The sequence below is a fragment of the Trichechus manatus genome, unplaced genomic scaffold (assembly GCF_000243295.1).
Source record: "Trichechus manatus latirostris isolate Lorelei unplaced genomic scaffold, TriManLat1.0 scaffold00085, whole genome shotgun sequence".
NCBI lineage: Eukaryota > Metazoa > Chordata > Mammalia > Sirenia > Trichechidae > Trichechus > Trichechus manatus.
Genome location: NW_004444021.1, coordinates 11,279,888 through 11,300,523, shown reverse-complemented (window position 1 = coordinate 11,300,523; position 20,636 = coordinate 11,279,888). Strand labels below are relative to the sequence as shown.

Genomic DNA, 20,636 nt, shown 5'->3' with positions numbered 1-20,636 from the left:
TCTCAGAACTCATCTGGGCTTTGGTCGTTAGTGTTGGATGCATCAAATCTATTTCTGAGATGGTCTCTAAATTCAGGTGGGATATACTCAAGGTCGTACTTTGGCTCTTGTGGGCTTGTTCTAATTTTCTTCAGTTTCAACTTGAACTTGCATACGAGCAATTGATAGTCTGTTCTGTAGTTGGCCCCTGGCCTTGGTCTTACTGATGATATTGAGCTTTTCCATTGTCTCTTTCCACAGATGCAGCTGATTTGATTCCTGGGTATTCCATCTGGCGAGGTCCGTGTGTATAATCACTGTTTATGTTGGTGAAAAAAAAAAAATTGCAGTGAAGAAGTCGTCGGTCTTGCAAAATTCTATCACGTGACCTCTGGCATCATTTCTATCACTGAGGTCATATTTTCCAACTACCGATCCTTCTTCTTTGTTTCCAACTTTTGCATTCCAATCATCAGTAATTATCAATGCATCCTGATTGCATGTTAAATCAATTTCAGACTGCAGAAGCTGGAAAAAATCTTCAATTTCTTCTTTGTTGGCCTTAGTGGTTGGTGTGTAAATTTGAATAATAGTCATATTAACTGGTCTTCCTTGCAGGTGTATGGATATTATCCTATCACTGACAGCATTGTACTTAAGGATAGATCTTGAAATGTTCTTTTTGATGATGAGTGCAACACCATTCTTCTTCCATTCATCATTCCCGGCATAGTAGACCATATGATCGCCCGATTCAGAATGGCCAATACCAGGCCATTTCAGCTCACTAATGCCTAGGATATCGATGTTTATGTGTTCCATTTCATTTTATTTCTCTCAGTTTGTCAAACTGTGGGGACTTGAGTGTTGCTGTGATACTGAAAGCTATGTCACCAGTATTCAGATACCAGCAGGGTCATCCATGGCAGATAGGTTTCAGCTGAGTTTCCAGACTAAGACAGACTAGGAAGAAGGACCCGGCAGTCTATTTCTGAAAAGAATTAGCCAGTGAAAACCTTATGAATAACAGCGGAACCTCCAACTCATAGCGGCCTTATATACTGTCTACAGAATTTTATATTCTACTCTAGCTAATAAACATTTTATTGTAAGCTTTCTCCCATGCTATATTTAAAAATGATGATTTTTATTTGCATAATAGTTCATCCTATGCATGAACCAAAATTATACTTTATACTAACATATCTTTCTATTATGTTTACATTTCTTTAGAAGGATATAGTAATATTAAGGCTTGTGAACTTGATTTTTGTATCCAAGGATATGTCTCTTCCAATAGCTCTACTAAAGACTCTTCAGTTGTTGTCCCAGATGCCCAACTATGCCCATCACTTGAAACCAACTGTGTGATGATTAGTTAGAGCAGTTTAAGGCTCCTCATTTTCAGGGCTTGATCAAATTAAGGTCAGTCTCACTTCTCTGAACCTCAACGCTCCTCTGTCTTAACTTGTGCACTGTTCTCTTTTCCTTTAGATCTTAGAAGAAGGGTACCTGTAGCTTTCCAAGGTTAACCCTAAGCTTGTGTTATTGATTCCATCCTCTCATGCTTCCTTTGGAAATTTCACTCTCCCATTTCCCATTACTGGCTTCTTGCTCCTTTGCCTACAAGCTTCATTTCTCCCTATCCTAAAAACAAATAACAAAAAGAACAAAATTTAAATACCTTTCTTCAACCTTGTTATCAATCAAGCTGTCCTCCCATCTTCTTTTTCTTCATCATCTGATCTTAAAATATGTCTGTGTTCACCGTCTCTACTCCTTCATTCCCAACCTCACTGCCTCTACACCCACAACCCTCTCATTCTTTAACCCTGCCTCTGCTCTGACCACTTTATAGCAACTGATCTGGCAAAGATTAAATACAACTTTTTAGATACTACATAACTTGCCTTTTTCATCCTTCAATTACAGGAGCCTCTACAGTATTTGACACTGAGACCACTTTCTCCTTCATCAAACATTTCATTCATTGGCACACATGACATGCCAGTCTTTAGGTTTTCTTCTTCCTCTTTGAATCTCCTTTTGCTGCTGTTTTCTTTGGGTAATTTCTTCCAAACTTCAGTAGATGCATTCTTCACGATGTCATTCTTGGTCCTTTGCCATTTATATGCTCTATCTCCTGGAAAGCTCATCCACCCTGATGGCTTCAACTTTCATCTCTATTTGGGTGAATTCCAAACCTGTATTTTTGGCCCCTGCTGCTTTTAGAATTCAATGTTTACTATCTACCAAATGCTTCCACCTGTGTATCTCATCAACACCAAAATTTAACATTTAAAAATCTCCTGATTTCTCTAGATGTTTTCCCATTTTCCCCTAGTCATAATAATCCTTCCCAAACCAAAGTCATTGTTGTTGAGTCGATTCTGGCTCATAGCGACTCTATAGGACAGAGCAGAATTGCCCCATACGGTTTCCAAGGCTGTAATCTTTACGGAAGCAGACTGCCACATCTTTCTCCCATGGAGCGGCTGGTTGGTTCAAATCACTGACCTTTCAGTTAGCAGCCAGGTACTTAACCACTGTGCCATCAGTGCTCATTTTTTTTAAATTACCAAAGACTTATTTTCACCTATCTTAAGGAACACATAGATTTAATAACATTATTTATGTATTTTCTCCCTTATTAGATAGATTATAAATTTCAGAAACTGTGAAGGCAGGAAGTATGTCTTAAATAATATGATATCTTCCACAGTGTAAGTGTCCCCTGTCTTGATACCACCAATTTCAGTAAGGTTCATTTTATCACATATATTAAGATCCCTTAGCTGTAACATGCAAAACTCTGCTAAAATATGATTGAGAATGGTATTAGCATTAGAAATTTAACATCTAGCTGGGTGGGGCAGATATTATGAATAATTATAAAATGTTATAAAATTAAAAAATAATACTATCAATAGTATTAAATAATATTAATTGCATCAGCAATTATAATTAAATTAATTTGGGTGTGACTATAAAATTGAATAATTAGGCATCAGAATGAAAATATCACGCAAACCCAGAATTGCAAAAATACATATAAATTTTTTTTTGTTTAAAATGATTAAAGAGCTCAAAACTACAAAAAAGTTTTGTTTTTAATGTGTTGCATTTATAATCCCACTGTATCTTTGTAAGTTAAAAGAGAAACAGGACGGAATATTCTGTTTTCTAAAGACACAGATTACTATGGAAAGACCACTGAAAATTTCACCTGTAATATGCTTCTTTGGTGGTTCCGCATGATAAAAATCAACAATACACTTACAAATCTGTATCCTCAAATCAGAACTTGGTATTTTCATTAAGTCACCTGCCAGAAAAATAAATGAGTGTTATTTAATAACTGTCATAAATTTATTAAACACAAAGTGCCAATAATGTAGTCATTATTAAAAATATTCTCATTAGAGATTCAACTTGAATTATATGTAATTACACACACACACACACACACACCCTGATCTATCATTTCACATTTAGCTCCTTCATCAATTCAGCCACTCCTTTCTAGAAAGATTAGAATGATGATTAAGAGCATAAACACTGGAACCAGATTGCCTAAGATTACATCCTGGCTCTGCCCTTACTACCTGTGTAACCTTTTGTCTCAGTTTCCTCGTCTATAAAATGGGCATAATAATAGTTACTACCTTCAGGACTGTTGCGAGGATTAAATGAGTTAATATGAGAAAAGGGCTGAGATCAGCAGCTAGCATCTAGTAAGTTCTATATGTGTTAGCTACTACAAGTAGTCCCCGAGTTACAATGAGCTTTCATTCCAACGACCAGTCCATCTTAAGTCAGTTCTGATGCTAAGTTGAACAATTCTTTTTTTTCCCTTTCATTATTATCACCTTTTATTTCAGTATCTTTTTAAATCTGACGTTTATTTGTCTTTAAGGGTTGGAAATAATTACATCTGAGAATGATAACATCAGCAAACTATGTGCTGCAACACTGTATGTAGTGCATATTACTAACGATAAGATGTACAAAAAAATGGACAGTCATAAGCAACGTTCTTCATAACTTGAAGACATCATAAGTCAGGGGCTACCTGCATTATTATTTTGGCAAGGTATTGGTTAACATTTTTCTTTCTAATTAGAAATCATTAATTTGTCGCATTGAATAAGGTACCCTTCGCTGAGACTGGATATACTTGGGTGGTACAAATGGTTAACATGGTTGGCTGCTAACTGGTAGGCTGAAGATTCAAATTCACTCAGAGATGCCTCAGAAGAAATCGTCGTGATCTACTTTCAAAAACTCAGCCACTGAAAACCTTATGGAGCACAGTTCTACTGTGACACACATAGGGAATTGATTTGCTGGCAGCTGGTGATTTGGTTGCTTAGAGAAGTTCCAGGTAAGCTCTACTCTTCATTTTGCTAACAGATTGAAAGAGAATGAGCTTCTAGGCAGTCTTTGATCTATAGGTAATGGTTTTATGTTCATGTGTGTCTCTGGCTGGGAGTAGGGAGTCGTGGGGGTTCCTTCTCAGACATAACTAACCTTCTTCTGAGTTATCCTCAGCTTATATTTTAAACTGGATTGTATTTGCTCTGGTGAAGTCCTGTAAGTATGATCCCAAGTGAATCTAAACTCTATGAGACTAGAAATGATCCATGCCCTCTGGATGTCTTGAGGACAACTGGAATCAGTAGTATCGGCCTCAGGACTATACCAGACCTGGCTGGATTCTGAGGAAAAAGGAGTGACTAGATGTTCCTCAAAGACTTGAGTTTTGCATCAGGCCTTGAATAATATTTATCTTTGAGGGAGGCAGAGTGGGGAAGCAAGTGGACAGAAAGAGGGAACACAAACGGAGGCCTCACCCTTGCTTTAGGAGGATCTGTCGGCAAAAGACACAACTAAAAAAGAGCAGTTTCCAGATTATTCTAACTCTTAATTTTATTTTTTTGAACCCTACCTTGGGAGGTAAATCACTACTTAGGTTATGAAAAAATTTTGGCACCAGGAGCAACTAAAGTTTTCCAACAAAATTAACCAAACATGCAAGTTCACAGGGAATTTCAGTTTCTCATCTGTTCTCCACCCTTTAGTTCCGATTAGATCATTTCTCACAACTTCCTGTTTTATAATCTCAGGGCAGAGTACCAACTTCTTCCCTCATCCATTTCCAGAATACTGCTCCTGAGTCAGAAATATCTGTGTATCATTTAGAAGAAAGAGTAATATAACTTACTAGTACACAGTAGAAAATGGAAGTCATTAGTAAATAATCATGAATAGCTTTTCATTCAATTCTTCACATTATCTACAATTATTTCAGTTTAAACTTATGTTCCAGCAATTAAAAAAATAAGGGAAGGAACAGCAGTACTTCAGTCAGTAATCCGGGAAGGGAGCTCTTTTTAAGAGTTCAAGTGGGACAGTAACGTGCTCTGTTAGTAAGCAGATGGTCATTAAACAAAGAGCAAGCTGACAGTAAGGTATGAGCTATGTATTTATCATACAATGGTTGCCAACATTGCTTGAAGCAACATTTTAAAATGATAAGGGCAACAGCAGGCCTTTAAAAAACATTACCAACCAAACCTATACTTATTATCTATTAATACTAACATTCCTCTCTTTTGGGTTGGCATCCCATTGTAAATTTTTTCTGCTTATGATAGAGATTCACAGAATTAAAATTTCCCATTATTTCTCAACCTGCCTGCTCCCTAAGGTCCTCTTCTCAAACTCCCCATGTTTATTCTAATCTCCTTGATACCGTCACCCACTCTAAACCAAACCAAACCCATTGCTGTCAAGTCGATTCCGACTCATAGAGACCCTATAGGACAGAGCAGAACTGCCACACAGGGTTTCCAAGGAGTGTCTGGTGAATTCAAACTGCCGACCTTCTGGTTAGCATCAGATGCTTAACCACTGTGCCACCACGGCTCCGAGTAACTATGTTGAAGACTATGAAACTTATTTAGATATAAAAGCGTTAGTGCCTATTTTAAAAATTTAAGAAGTTTCTTAATCATGACAGTTTAACCTTTAACAGCTTTAAGTAAGGAGTATAATGCTGGAAACATAACTATTCAGTAAATACTTATTCATTTTTAAAAATTTATTAAGTTAATCAAATATCTTTTACTTCTCCTTTGCAAATAAAAAACTAACTTAACAAGTATAAATTTATCGTAGGGTTCATTTGGGAACATACTGTTATATCTCAGGGATGATGCAAACCGCTAGTGTTTCGCTGATCTCATTTCCTAGGAAATTACTGTTTTCTTTCTCTAGAAAATCAAGCAATCAGTAACCCAGATATAAATGCCTGCTCTTTTATGATTTTTTTCATATTTTTTGTGTACAAAACAGAGGCACCTACATCTTTATGTATATTATGCTAAAGTTCTTAATTTTTCATCATGTTATGACTTTATTTAAAATATTAGATTATTTGATGAATAATTAAGCTCTCAATGACTACAGTAATTAAGTGTTAGAGTACAAAATTAATACTTTTTTTATTGTTACTGAAATTTGCAATTTATAAAAAAAGTTTAAAACAAGTATTTCATTAAACTAAATTATATCAAGTCAAATAAGTGTAAAGAAGTATCTGCTAATCCTTGAACTTAAGAAACAGAATTTTGTTGGTATCATGAAATATCTGGGCAGAAAACAATACAAGAATTATTACAAAGCACACTATGATTAACTGACAATTAGAAAATAAGAGAAGAGTGTAGATATGGAAAACAAGTACTTTAAGTGAAAATGGTTGCTGTATGTTCAAGGAAACTAGATGTTTCTTTCTTCCACTAAGCTATACATGTAGTGAAACTAGACATTTTCTTCTCGGCGGTAGGGCCTGTCATATGTTGCAAACCTCTGCCTTAAAGAAATCTTAACTTACCCAGAAGCGCGACTGAATTAGCAGTATCTTCGGCATATGTTATTTCATCCGATACCTTCTTTTTCAAAAACGGCAAGCTTCAATAAGAATGAGGAATTTAAGAGTAATTTTTAACAAATTCCTTGATGGAGACATCATTTGCAAAGTAGAGAAAAACTTCCCTGCTAAAGAATAAATGAGGATAATATCCTATTCTTTAGCCCTGGGGAATTGACAACTATCAAAACAAACAATCTAAACTTTGTGTTTCTATTAGAAAGAAAGTAAAATGAGTTTATTTAGAAATGAATAGAGACAGACATAAGTGGTTACAAAGTTTTAAATATTATTGCTGCTAAATCTAAAAGTGAGGGTTAAAACTTACCTTGTATACAGAGAACTACTAACAAATATTCTTTATATGTTAAAAGAAACAACACTTTAAAAAAGTAAATTGGTAAGAAGGTTTAGAAGATTACGTTGTCAGGAAGGTTTATTCTCACTTTAAGACGTTTCATGGTTAAGCACTCGGCTGCTAACTGAAAGGTAGGACGTTCGAACCCACCAGCAGTGCCGCAGGAGAAAAGACCTGTCAATCTGCTCCCAAAAAGATTACAGGCAAGAAAATCAGTTCTACCCTGTCCTACAGGGTCTCTGTGAGTCGAAGTTGACTCAACAACAACGACATATTATATTGAATGACTAAACATGGATATGTTAACATATACCTCTATTAGCCACTATGTGGCAGCAAGGAAGCACAATGGATTTCTAGTTCCCAGAATTAGTAGAGAGGATGGGATGGATGTATTAATTAATTTTATAATTCTTACCTTTGCATTTTTCAAAATACATACCAAAATTATTGGTAACATTTTATTCTTTATTAATATTTGGGAAATCAAAATATGATGCCAAACCTAATATTTCTTTGAGAATCCAATTTTCAAGAGAGAAAGAAAAAATTAAGACTGAAAATTTTCTATTAGATTATCCAAGGATTCTCTAAGAACATTACAATTCCTTGGTTTCACCTAATATTTATCATTCTCTTGAGAGCAAGTGATTATAAGAAAACACATTTTAATATACTTAGAGTTTAATCCCTTGTGGCTGGCAATCTCAGACTATAATAAAATTGACTATCTTTGAAAATACCAACTGCTGGAATCAAGGGATCAACTAAAGTTCTCTGAGTGCCTGAGCATTTTGCTACTTACTTTGTACAAGCACCATAATGTGTAATCTATTTTGTGATACAAAAATAAAGTATAATAAAATACTACAGGCTAATAATACAAAATAATTTGACTTACCTACACAATTTCAGGATATCACATGCACATTCTACAAAATGAGGATGGTTTTCAATTTTTCCTGTACACAGATTCAGAATTTTAAATATCTGTGCTAAATCCCTCAGAGGCTTTAACATTTTTAGTTAAGAAATAAAATCAAGAATTTTTTAATTCGACATACTCCTTATAGTACTTCTGTCAAGAGGGTCTATAGAATTCTACCTATTTTGTTAAATGTGGTTCACACTGTTTTATTTATACTTATTCTGAAGCATAAAGAGGAAAAATTAGAACTATACGTGTTCATAGGAATACGACTATCATTCAGTTTTTGTCTCAATATCCTCTTATTCAAAATAATGTTATTCTTTTCTCACCACAACTTTGGAGCTAGATTGCCAATTACTACACTATAGATTTATTTAGTTGATCAGTAACTTATTATTGGCAGTGAGTAACAAAACACTAAAAATTAGCTTAATTTCTCAACTGTGTTCTTCATCTCCATCCACACAAATATACACTGTTAGGGAAAAAGCAACCTAAACCTTACGCTACTTTATTGCACTACTTTATTAACATTGAACTCAGATGCATTTTCTAGTATTTAAGGTTGAAATAGGTTGGGAATTTATTCCATTTAAAACTAGTATGAAAGCAAAATGTCAGGTAAAAGCTCCTTTTATTTTATCTATTTAAAAAACTCTGTTGGTACATAAACAATTTTCATAGATTTTGTTTTGCAGCTTAGAACTCTTTCTAGAAGCGTCTTAGGAAGAGATGGGAGAAATGGTATACCCAAAAGTACAAAGCTCTGTTAACTACCTGAGAAATGACTAAGATACTTCTCTGACTTATCTCTGCTTTGTTTGACAACCTCTAAAGCCAGCCTATTAAAGCCATTCAGAAACAGCCATTTACTACTAAACCTCTAAACCTGAAGAAAAGAAGATGATAAAGTGTTGAAGGGTCAGGTTAACATAGAAAAAGAAATCATTTGCTAGTAGACTTTCTTGGGTATCAGTAAATAGTGCTTGATTGTGTATCAGTAAATAGTGCTTGATATCCACAAGCCTTTGCTTTTGGGTAACTGATTAATACAACAACAAATCCATATGAAACCAAGGCTAAACTCAAGAAAAGATTTAGAAGAAATTATAAGACATATTTCTCTGAATGGAAGGCTTAAGATGTTTTGAATACTGAAACTAATATAAGAGACTGATGTCTTCTTTAGACCAGGTCAGACAACTGACGGAGATCATTTAGATCAATGCAACTCAAAGAGTGGTCTATGGACCACTGGCAGTCCTAGAATTGTATATTTCCAGTCTGTGATAAGGTGAGTACAGAAAATGAGTGTGGACATTTAAAACATTTTATAATATATAATAAATATTATATGACCTCACTTATATAAAAAGATAAGAATAGGCAAATGTATAGAGATCAAAGTGTGTTAGTAGTTACCAGGGATGGGGGTGGGGAAGGAGAAATAATTGCTTATGGAGCACCAAGTTTTTGTTTATGGTGATGAAAATTTGCATTGATTAAGGGTAATGGTTGCACAGTTGATTAATGAAACTAATGTCAATAAGTTGTATGCCTGTAAAAAGTTGAATTTGTAAATGCGTGATATATACATTTACAACAACAAAATCTTTTAACAATCTGATATTTCTGTGACATTTTAATTGCATTTTTACAATAGTATCTATATGCAATGGTTAAAAAACAACAAATGACTGGTCTTTAAGCACAGATGGTTTTGAGAAGCACTGGTTTCCATGTATTCTGATAAAGATGGTATATTCAGAGGAGATAATATCTTATAATTATATAATGTTTTGCAGATTATCAAGCACTCGCATGTACATTATCTCATCCACTCTTCACTAACAACCTTATAAGGTGCTATTATCTGCATTTTATGAGAGTGCAGGAGTTAAGTAGCTTATCAAAGGTACAACTGCCCAACTAGTTGGTAGAAACAAGCCTTTGACGTGGGCCTCCTAGTTAAAACCGCTGTCTCTCTGAATCGATAAAAGCTGACATTAGCTGTGGGGTTGTTAACCATTGTTATAGGGCAATATGTGTACCAACTGTTTAATGAGAAACTATTTTGTTCTGTAAACCTTCATCTAAAGTACAAAAAAAAAAAAAAGAATTATCTGTGTGAGATCATATTGACAACAGCGACTCAAAATGTTTGATGGGAAGCCTAGGGGGCAGTGAGTTGAAGATAATGGTGATGGAATAATTTGGAAAAGGATAGTGAGAATAGCAGCACAACTGGAAGAATGTAATCGATGTCACTGAATTGTACATGTAGAAATTTTTGAAATGATATATCTTTGGCTACGTATATTTTCACCAAAAAAGAAAAAAGTTCTCCAGGGTCAAGAAGGAAGAGTGTTGACATGTTGTGGGTTTGTTAACCAACGTTTTAAAACAATATGTGTTCTGTGTAATGAGAAACTATTTGTCCTGTAAATCTTCACCTAAAGTACAATTAAAAAAAAATTAAAAAAAACAAACAAACCTGACATTAGCTACACCAAGTTAATTGTGTTATATTGACTCATCAATTTCATATTCTCTGATAAACAAAAAATACAATTTTAGGAAAAAAACAAAATGTTAAATATTTCCTGTGGTAGACTGAATAATGCCCACCCATGTCCTGCAAAGATGTCCACATCCTAATCCCTAGAACCTGTGAGAAAGGACTTTTGAAGATGTCATTAATTTAAGGATCTTGAGATGGGAAAATTATCCGGGATTATCCAAGCAGGCCCAATGTAATAACAAGGGTCCTTATAAGAGAAAGAGAGGGGTCAGAGAGAGAAGGAAATGCGATGATGGAAACAGAGGTGAGAGTAATGTCACAGTGAGGAAGGGGCCATGAGCTAAGGAATGCAGGCAGCCTCTAGGAGCTGGAAAAGACACGGAAATGTATTCACCACTAGAGCCTTCACAGGGAAGCAGCCCTGCCAACATCTTGACTTTTGTCCAGTGAGACAGAGTTTGGACTTCTGACCTCCAGAACTGTAAGATAATAAATTGTGTTGTCTTAAGCCACTAAGTGTGTGATAATTTATTACAGCAGCAATACTAAACTAACACATTTTATAATAAAAATTCTCCCAGGATGTATATGTAAAGGATACAAGTCCATTCTTATAACACTGGACCAGTTTCTTGACAGATTTAAGTTGTTTTTCTTCTAAATCATTCTAAAACAAATGATCTAGGTTAGTTCTTTTGTGCTATTCAATTTGTTGAGATTTTTAACAATTTCTTAAATATAAAAAGAAAGTAGATACATTAAAATTATCAAGTAATTCTTAAATCACTGTTATAAAGATTATAAAATGTTTCCTGGAAAAGTGAAGATAAAATTACCATTTAAATTTCATTAGGAAATTGTGAATCAAAACTAGGTTAATATAAAAGCAGTACCTGTTTCCAGAAATAATATTAATAATAGCTAAAATATATTGAGCATGTATTCTATACCATCTACTATCTTGGCACTATATATACCTACTATTTCATTAATCTTCAAAATAACACTATTAGGGAGGTACTATTGTTATCCCTCTTTTCCAGAATAGGAAACTCAAGCTGAAACACTTGTAAGTAATTTGTCTGAAATCACATAGTTAATAAGTAAGTGGTGGTGTTAGGAGTAAAACTTGGCAATCTGATGGCAGAATTTGTATTTTTAACCTCTGAAATATGCCCAGTCTACTGGCTCAAGCCAGACATCTCAGACAGTTAAACAAACAAACACTCAAAAGAGCCTGTCCAGTGATGTGTTTTCACGACTAAATCACTTCTGTCTTATAATTTCCTTAAATTATTTGTGAAAAACTACACACACACACACACACACACACACACACAGACAGACACACACGTCCTTATTTAACAGTTAGTAGGAACTCTGTGTAATAGAATTTTCTTTTTAAAAAACATAGTTATATTCACAATTGAAAAACTTTATAAGTGAATATTTTCACAACAATTACAGTTAGCAAAGGATAAATTATTCTTATAAGTCATTTTTATGTTGTGTTTCTCTTTCTTTCTATGTAAAAAAGTAGGGACTAAAAATATTAAAACAATGATTAAAATTTTTGCCTACTATTCACAATACATTGTTTTGTTTTGATAGGCTATATCGTGGTCAACCATTTTCCACTTACTAAAAATATGCAATCTTCTTTGGAAATCACTGTGTAGTAATTTTATAGCATGTGCTGTCTTTTAGGCATCCAGTCAATTCTTGGATAACATTAGGAGAGTGTGGTGTGTGAGCATGTGTGCATGTATGTTTATTATCCTTTCTCCCAAGCATAATCTCTCAACTTTGAGTACTGTGTCTGAAATAATTTTATTTCCATTATATTCTATAAAAGATCTCTCTCAAGATAAATCATCTATGCACATGTATGTGTGTGTGTGTACATCTGTATGTGTATAAAATATCTCCTGATTTTATATCAAGAAATTTTAGGTAGTACACTAGGATACTCTTTTTCTGTTTCCCCATTCTCATAGGTAACAAGCAATTAATAGAAGCTAGGTGATCCTTTGTTCATTCTTATGATTACTTCTGCTTAGATCCACCATGGTTTGTCCATCCCACAAAACCAAATCTATTCTCCTCCTCCAGCCTTCCGTACCTGGTTAAATATATTCATACTAAATTTAAGCAGTCTTTCAATATAAGACATATATTATTTGAAATGTTTTAAACAAAAGGTAAGAAATGAGACATTTAAGGGAATACATGTTACCCTTCAGGAAGGTAAAAGTTTATAAGTGATATAACAATAATTTTTCTCTCAAACCTTACTCACTTCATCAGTCTCTTCAAGGAGTTGGATGACACGATTAAGGTCCATAGGCTTGAAAACACCCTAGAAAACATACAATTCTTAGTTTTCTATATAAAGAGCATCAAGAAATCACATCAAACACATTATTTTCATATGATATTTTCCCTTGGCAACTTAAAAATATTTTATAACAAAAAGATAGTGAGAGGAGAATGAAGAGCAGGTGAAACTTTATAGGAGCAAATACATTTTGGAGTAAAAAAAATACCTTTATGAATTCTAGTATTATATTAAAATCTTAATGTCTTTACATTTCATTAGCCCTGAAAGGGACAAGAGATCATCTGGAATGATAAACACTTTCCTGCTCTGGAAACAAAATTATCTCCTACATGCATACACATTATACAGTTTGCCTATGCAGATGTACAATAGTATAGTAGTAGGAGATGTCATCCTGAACTAGGTAACCTCTCTTTTAATTGGGACCAGCATTCTTCCAGTCATCCACATTAAACAGGGATCTGCTAGTTCTACAGATTTTGCATCTTAAATATTTCTTGAGCCCATTCCCTCTTATTCCCTTATTCAGTTCTCATCTCTCACTCAGTTGTGATGGTCTGCTGTTCTCCCTGCCTCCACTCTTGCCCCCTACAACACTGCCCTTTACCCTATGGTCAGAATCTAAAACTCCAATCTGAGTATAATTCACCCAAACCATTCAAGGACTCACCATTAACGCTCCTCACCTCTACCCTATGCTTTCCCTTATATTGCTACAATATTATTCCTCCCCTTGGTTAACTCCCGTAGGTCCTTCAAGACTCAGCTCAGGTGTCACCTTCCCAAGGGATGAATAAGGCTAGAATAAATGCCCCTCCTCTATGCTCTCATAGCACCCTAAGCATTTATCTATTACAATTCTCATCACATTGTCCTGAAATGGTTTACCATCTATCCCCCACTCTTTCCTGACCCAAAGTAAATTGGCAAGGATCTTTGTTTTTGGCATCTCTAGCACCACCACTCGTCTGTCAGTCTGTTGTCCTGTGATGCTTTTGTGTGGCTGTGATGCTGGAACCTCTGCCAACTGTATTTCAAATACCAGCAGGGTCACCCATGATGGACAGGTTTTAGCGGAGCTTCCAGACTAAGACTAGGAAGAAGGACCTGGTGGTCTACTTCTGTAAAAATTGGCCAGTGAAAACCTTATGAACAGCAGTGGAACAACATCTGATATAGTGCCAGAAGATGAGCCCCTCAGCTTGGGAGGCACTCAAAATATGACCAGAGAGGAGCTGCCTCCTCAAAGTAGAGTCGACCTAAATGACTTAGGTGAAGTAAAGCTTTCGGGACCTTCATTTGCTCATGCGGCATGACTCAAAATGAGAAGAAACAGCTGCAAACATCCATTAATAACTGGAACGTGGAATGTACAAAGTATGAATCTAGGAAAACTGGAAGCCATCAAAAATGAAATGTAATGCATAAAGATCGATATCCTAGGCATTAAAAACCCTTTGCCGTCGAGTTGATTTCAACTCATAGTGACGATATAGGACAGAGTAGAACCGCTCCATAGGGTTTCCTAGGCATTAGTGAGCTGAAATGGACTGGTATTGGCCATTTTGAGTCAGACAATCATATGGTCTACTATGCCAGGAATGATAAATTGGAGAGGAATGGTGTTGCATTCATCGTCAAAAAGAACGTTTTAAGATCTATCCAGAAGTACAATGCTGTCAGTGATAGGAAAATATCCATACAGCTACAAGGAAGGCCAATTAACATGATTATTATTTGAATGTACACACCAACCACTAACACCAAAGATGAAGAAATGGAAGATTTTTATCAACTTCTGCAATCTGAAATTGATCAAACATGCAATCAAGAAACATTAATAATTACTGGTAATTGGAATGTAAACATGGGAAACAAAGAAGGCTCAGTAGTTGGAAAATATGGCCTTAGTGATAGAAACCACGCTGGGTACCACATGATAGAATTTGGTAAGACCAATGACTTATTCATTGAAGGAACTTATTTACTCAAAATAAAATTATTTTTACTTTTAAAATAATAAACAAAAAGGATTTACTAAATACTTACCTAGACCTGTTATTACAGTTGTTAAAATAAAATTGGTAAACAGAATTTTGCCTTTTAAGATTTAGGGATTTCATAGTGCCATCTGCTACTACTTCAATTGTCTCTCCTTTTCCTTCTCTGATCTCAGAGAAATACGTATAGTGGGTTTTTTTCACCCCTGATTTTCTGTAATACTGGGCCAGAGGGCTGGACAAAGATATTGAAATAAAAAGCCAATGTGGGATTTTCTTTTTAATACTTGCATGTATTATCAGAATGTTTTGTTTTCCCAAATGAACAGGTATTAATTTGATAAGAAACGAGGAGTAGTAAAGATTAAAGCATAGACTCTTCTTAGATTTATCTTGCATTATCACTTCATGTTACTCTATGTTTTAACTGCTTGGCATATATTTTTAAGAGTCCTTCTCCTTCCCTCCCTCCCTCCTTCCTTTGCCTTTCCTCCTTCCACAAATACTTATTAGCAGGTTCTATTGTCTAGGTATGGGAAACTTTACAGATAACATATTCTCCTGAGCTCAGCTAGCTTTCAGTCTGGTATGGGATGCAAGTAATATAGATAACATGCTCTACTACAAGTGCTGCAGGAATGATAAGGTGTACTCTGGAAATACGCAGAAAAGGCACAAAATGGCAGGGGAGGAGAGGAGGTGAATCTAGGATGGCTTCCAGAAGAAGTAATCTATTGGAGGAGCTGAGATTGAGTAGGATTTAGTGAGATGCAGTGAAAGTTTGACAGATGGACGCAGAGGCAGTAGCATGTGTGAAGGCCAAAAGAGAAAAGAAAACATGGTATTTAGAGGATAGGTGAGTCATTCAGTATACTGGAGAGAATAGTGCAGGGAGTAATGGGTATAGATGATGCTGGACAGGTAAGCAGAGGTCAAATTATGAATAATATTAATGATAATAACAATGATGGTGATAGCTAAGACTTATTGGACAATGTCTACTTCCAGGTATGGTTGTAAGCACTTTACATGTATTTACTAATTGAACCCTATGAGATAAATACTGTTACAAACTCCATTTTACAGAAGGTCTTTATGTTATCCTATGGATCTTACTTATGAAGCCACTGAATAGTTTGAGACATCAAATTTATGGACAATGGCCAGACCATATATGACAACAGAACTCTGACCCATAACTTACACAGCAACCAGCCTGGGAGGTCAAACTATTACCTCTACAGCAATTGGTCAATGATCGCCAGCTTCCAACTCAGTACCAACCAAACCAAAAATAAAATGAACAAATCTGTTGCCATCGAGTTGATTCTGATTCATAGAGACCCTATAGGACAGAGTAGAACTGCCCCATACGGTTTCCAAGGCTGTAATCTTTACAGAAGCAGACTGTCACATCTTTCTCCCAACAGGACCAACCAGAGGAAGTCAAATATGTTCCCCAAACCAATAACATAAGATGTCCCACTTCTAGTCATAGCATACCAGAAGCCTTCTCTTTTTCAATATACAGTTTTCCCACTCCCTTCCTGCCTTAGAGTCTTAGCATAAAGCAAGTAATGGTGGCTGGCGACTCCCTTGCTACATATAGCAAGCCTCTGTTTGTTTTCATTGGGGTAGTCTTCATTTATTTCCAGAGGCTTTAACCAGGAGAATATAAGAATAAAAACAGCATTTGTCTGCTATGTAGAGAAGTGACTGGAGAGAGTTAGACTGGAGATAGGAGATCAGTCTGTAACTTCAGGCCCTGACTAAGGTAGTGACAGATGGGATAGACAACAGCGAATGGAGTTAAAACATCAAGGAGGTAGAATCAGCAGGACCTAATAGAGTGATTGGATGGGTTAGAGAAGAGAAGAAAAAAATGTAAGGATGACTCACTGACTTGAGGAATTAACAAAAAAATGGTAGTGCCATTTGTTGAGACAGGCAATGTTGGAGGAAAAGGTTTGGGTTGGGGCTGGAGATGAGTGAAATTTGGGACAGAGATTTTTGAATCACAGGTTTAAAGTGATAATTGAAGATTTCTGGAAAATGAGAACAAGCATAGTGTAGAAGCAAAAGAGAACATTTGTAACTATGAAAATAATTGCTATTATTACCAAATTTATGGAGAAATTAAAAAATATTTCAAAACAACCTCTTAAGAACAGAAGTTTCATAAACTGCTTTGAAGTTCAAGTTCACTTCAAGTTATAGGATGAACTCATTTTTCCAGTTTACCAAGAGATATTTCAGAAAGGAGAAATCCTGCCCGTTTGATACTTATAGGGAAAGGAATTAACATTTATTGCAGTCCTTTTATGTGTCTGGCACTTTATCTCAGTTAATCCTCAAATCAGCATATTAAGGACAGTACTATTATCACTACTGACAAAACTGAGGCCCCAAGACTTAACTGTTAAAGTTGTACAGCTAGTAAACAGAATAACAAGTCTGTCTGATGCAGGAGCACTTATTCTTTGTACCTTAGTTCTCAGCCCGACTCCTCAAATGACCGCAGAGGTTATTTCTAATAATTACCTCCAAACAGGGGTAAAGAACTTTAAGGCCACGGTCTGTGGCAGTATTATAGACACTAACAGAAAATAACATCAGCTAGCAGACCGAGGAGATTCTCAGAGGTTCTCAAAGGGAGAGCAAATTTGGGGAAGAACGCTCAGCCATAATATCTGTGCAAGTCACCTAATCAAAATTATGTTTTTATTCTACAAATATTTATTGAGTGCCTACACTGTGTCAGGCATGGTTCTAGGTGTTAAAGACAATGGTAGTGAATTAAACAAAATCTCCTGCCTTAATAAAGAACTGATATGCTTGTTGGGGAGCCACAAAATAAAGGAGTTACATAGTATACTATAAGGTGATAACCTCTTGATAAAATAAAGGGAGTAGCAAGTGCTAGAATGCTAGAAAAGCTGACTTATTCAACCAAGGCAGAGACTACACTCTCACTTTTTGCCAAAAGAATATAGCTCCAAGCATAAACAGAGAAGAGGCTGCAAATGTGGAATGGTTTGAAAGGACTGGAAAGATTTCCAGTTCCAAAGGTCTCTTCTCCACTGGCTTGTCACAGAGGTCGGAAAGGTTATCGTTTTAATGATGGCTAAAAACACTGGGCCCCACTCTCTGAATACAGTAACTGAGTCACCCTCAGTTAACTTCTCATGGCCTTTAGGATCCTCATCTGCAAAAACAACCACAACAAAAATCAAGACGGCTGAAGGATCACTAAGATTCCTCCTAACTCTAAAAAGTTTCTACTCTGTTAGATTCTATTTCTTTGGGTAGAAAGTGCCTTTTCTCCTCAGTACTTTTAAAAATGTTAATATTCCTGGAAGCAGTTATTAACAAGGTAGAGAACATGAATTAACACAAATTGATTCATTTCTTCTCAAAAAAGAATCCTAGGCCCTGGAAGGAGAGGTAATAATGCAAGAAGAGGAAAACAGAAAGAAAAGTGAAGAGAGAACACATACACACACACACACCATACACACACATGTATATTTGTTTTGTTTTACTTGGTATGTTGTAGACTATCTTGGCAATGGCCTGTTGAAAGTATTTCTCCTTTCTTTTTCTTTTTTTAACCCACGCTTGTCTGCCTTACCTAACCTTGCTCATTTTTTCCCCCAACTAAATAAAGGAAGAATGAGAGCCACCAGATACCAAATTCACCTACTTCTCAGTTTTGCCCTGAGCCTGGAGAACAGAGGTAGTGCTGAGCGTCCTTGCAGCCTCGGGAGTAGAGAGCTGTTAATCCTCAAAGCTTTTCTCCCCATTTGGGTTGGAATACCTCCGCAAAACCTATCAGGTAAATTCCCCTAACACCTGCTTCTCCTCATGCAAAAGTGCTGCTGCTCCGCAGGTTACTGTGTAAATGGCCTGACCAGTCCTCAGAGAGCTCAATTCTATTCCCACAGTAGAAGAGGTCCCCAGTCAACTGGCCACTCCCAAGGAACTCTCCACGGCTCCAGGATGTTGACGCAGGAGGCAGGGCTCCTGACGCAGCCTGAGACTTGCGAAGCCGCAACAGGAATTCCCATAGTGGTTCCACACAATTAGTGTGAGGAGGCAGGGCAGGATTCCTCCACAGAATTCACAGTTTTAAGATACGTGATCATGGCTGTCTAGGGGAGTAGAAGAACCCTATAAAGAAATAAACGACTTGGGGTTTCTAAACACTCCTACCACGAAAGGAGATCCAAGTGTGACCCCCTAAATGACATTTCTAACAGACCAACTTGAAAGAATTAACTCTGTATTCACAACAAAAGCAAACCCAAAACCAAATACGAGCACAATAAAACAAATCTTTTCTATTCTCCTCGAATTCCTTCTGCCCTACCCAATCCCTACATTCCAATTTCATATCAAAATGATACTTAATTTCTAACTGTAACAGCAATTTTCTCCCCTCCAAGTACACGTTTTACTGCACAGTATTCAAGCCTATAGCAAGAATAAAACCAAACTCGTTGGCGGAGGCACAGCCACCCTACAGGACAGAGTAGAATTGTTCCACAGGGTTTTGAAGGAGCGGCTGGTGGATTCGAACTGATGACCTCTTTTGGTGAGCAGCCACGCTCTTAACCACTGTGCCACCAGGGCCCCAGCGATAGCAAGAATAGCACTAGATAATAGGGATCTACATAAATGTGAGCTGGTTATCAAATTCATCTTTTCACTAAAAATGATTCCTTCTCTCCCAGTCCCTTTGAGGCCACACTTTTCGAAGGAGGAGAGCAGCAAAGCCTCTCGGACTCATTCTAGTGGGACGCTCCAGGAGGGCCAAGCGATGTCAGTCCCTAGGCTGGCTGGTTGACGACAGCCAGCCCCCTCGCAGGAGGCAATGTTCTCTAGAGGACTGGCTCTGCGCTTGCAACCTCCGTCACGCGGACTCCCGCCGGCTCCCTCTGTCTCCACTCGGGTCCCAATTTCCGCCCTCGCCGCCTCTAGGCCTCGCTCTTGCCCTGAGTCTCTGCTCCTTCCCCAGCATAGACACCTGCCCTTACCTGCGCCGCCTCGTCTTCCGTCACCACGTCGACCACCGGGATTTGGCGGGGGCTGCTGGGTTTGTTTCTTCCTCCTAGTTCATGGGTCTCAGAGGTCGCTGCGGCCTCACCAGTCGACATCGCTGGAGGAGGGGTGGCTGGTCTTCCCGTCCTACACTGTGCCCGCAGCCAATGTACCCAAAGACACCCCGCTGCAGAGAAGGAGAAGCAGTCTGAGAGCTGCTAGATTTGGGAAGGCTCTCTATAGCGCGGCATCGCTCGGCGCCTGCCCACCCGCAGACCTCGCAGTCCGCCAGCCGGTTGTTAACACAAGCCGGCGGGTTGCTAGGGGGCGGGGCCAGGGGCGGTGGAGGCGCCGGCTCCTACGGAAGCCCGGGAACTCAAACTATCAAAAAACCTAATCCTCGTCTCAAAGGTTAGAGATGCGTGGGTTTGCACGTATGTCAGAAGGAGGTGGTAGAAGGAGAATTCTGTAGGTGAGGAATGGTACTTTAGGCTCAGTGGGTGTCTCAGTCTTGGTAGTTTGCACTGGCTAT

General features: G+C 37.1%; 1 protein-coding gene across 2 annotated transcripts in view; it reads right to left on the bottom strand.

Annotated features, from left to right (window-relative positions):
- Nucleotides 1-20,220, bottom strand: part of CFAP69 (cilia and flagella associated protein 69) — a 56,802-nt gene extending 36,582 nt beyond the window's left edge. Inside the window, exons 1-6 of one of the 2 annotated variants that reach the window (XM_004381507.1) lie at nt 20,101-20,220; nt 13,023-13,082; nt 11,325-11,390; nt 8,173-8,282; nt 6,878-6,954; nt 3,206-3,304 (exon numbers count right to left, since the gene is read on the bottom strand). In XM_004381507.1, coding sequence (XP_004381564.1) covers nt 3,206-3,304; nt 6,878-6,954; nt 8,173-8,282; nt 11,325-11,390; nt 13,023-13,082; nt 20,101-20,220 — 532 coding nt within the window. The remainder of the gene's footprint in view (nt 1-3,205; nt 3,305-6,877; nt 6,955-8,172; nt 8,283-11,324; nt 11,391-13,022; nt 13,083-20,100) is intronic. The other variant, XM_004381508.2, reaches the window with a different exon arrangement.
- Nucleotides 20,221-20,636: the final 416 nt, after the last annotated feature.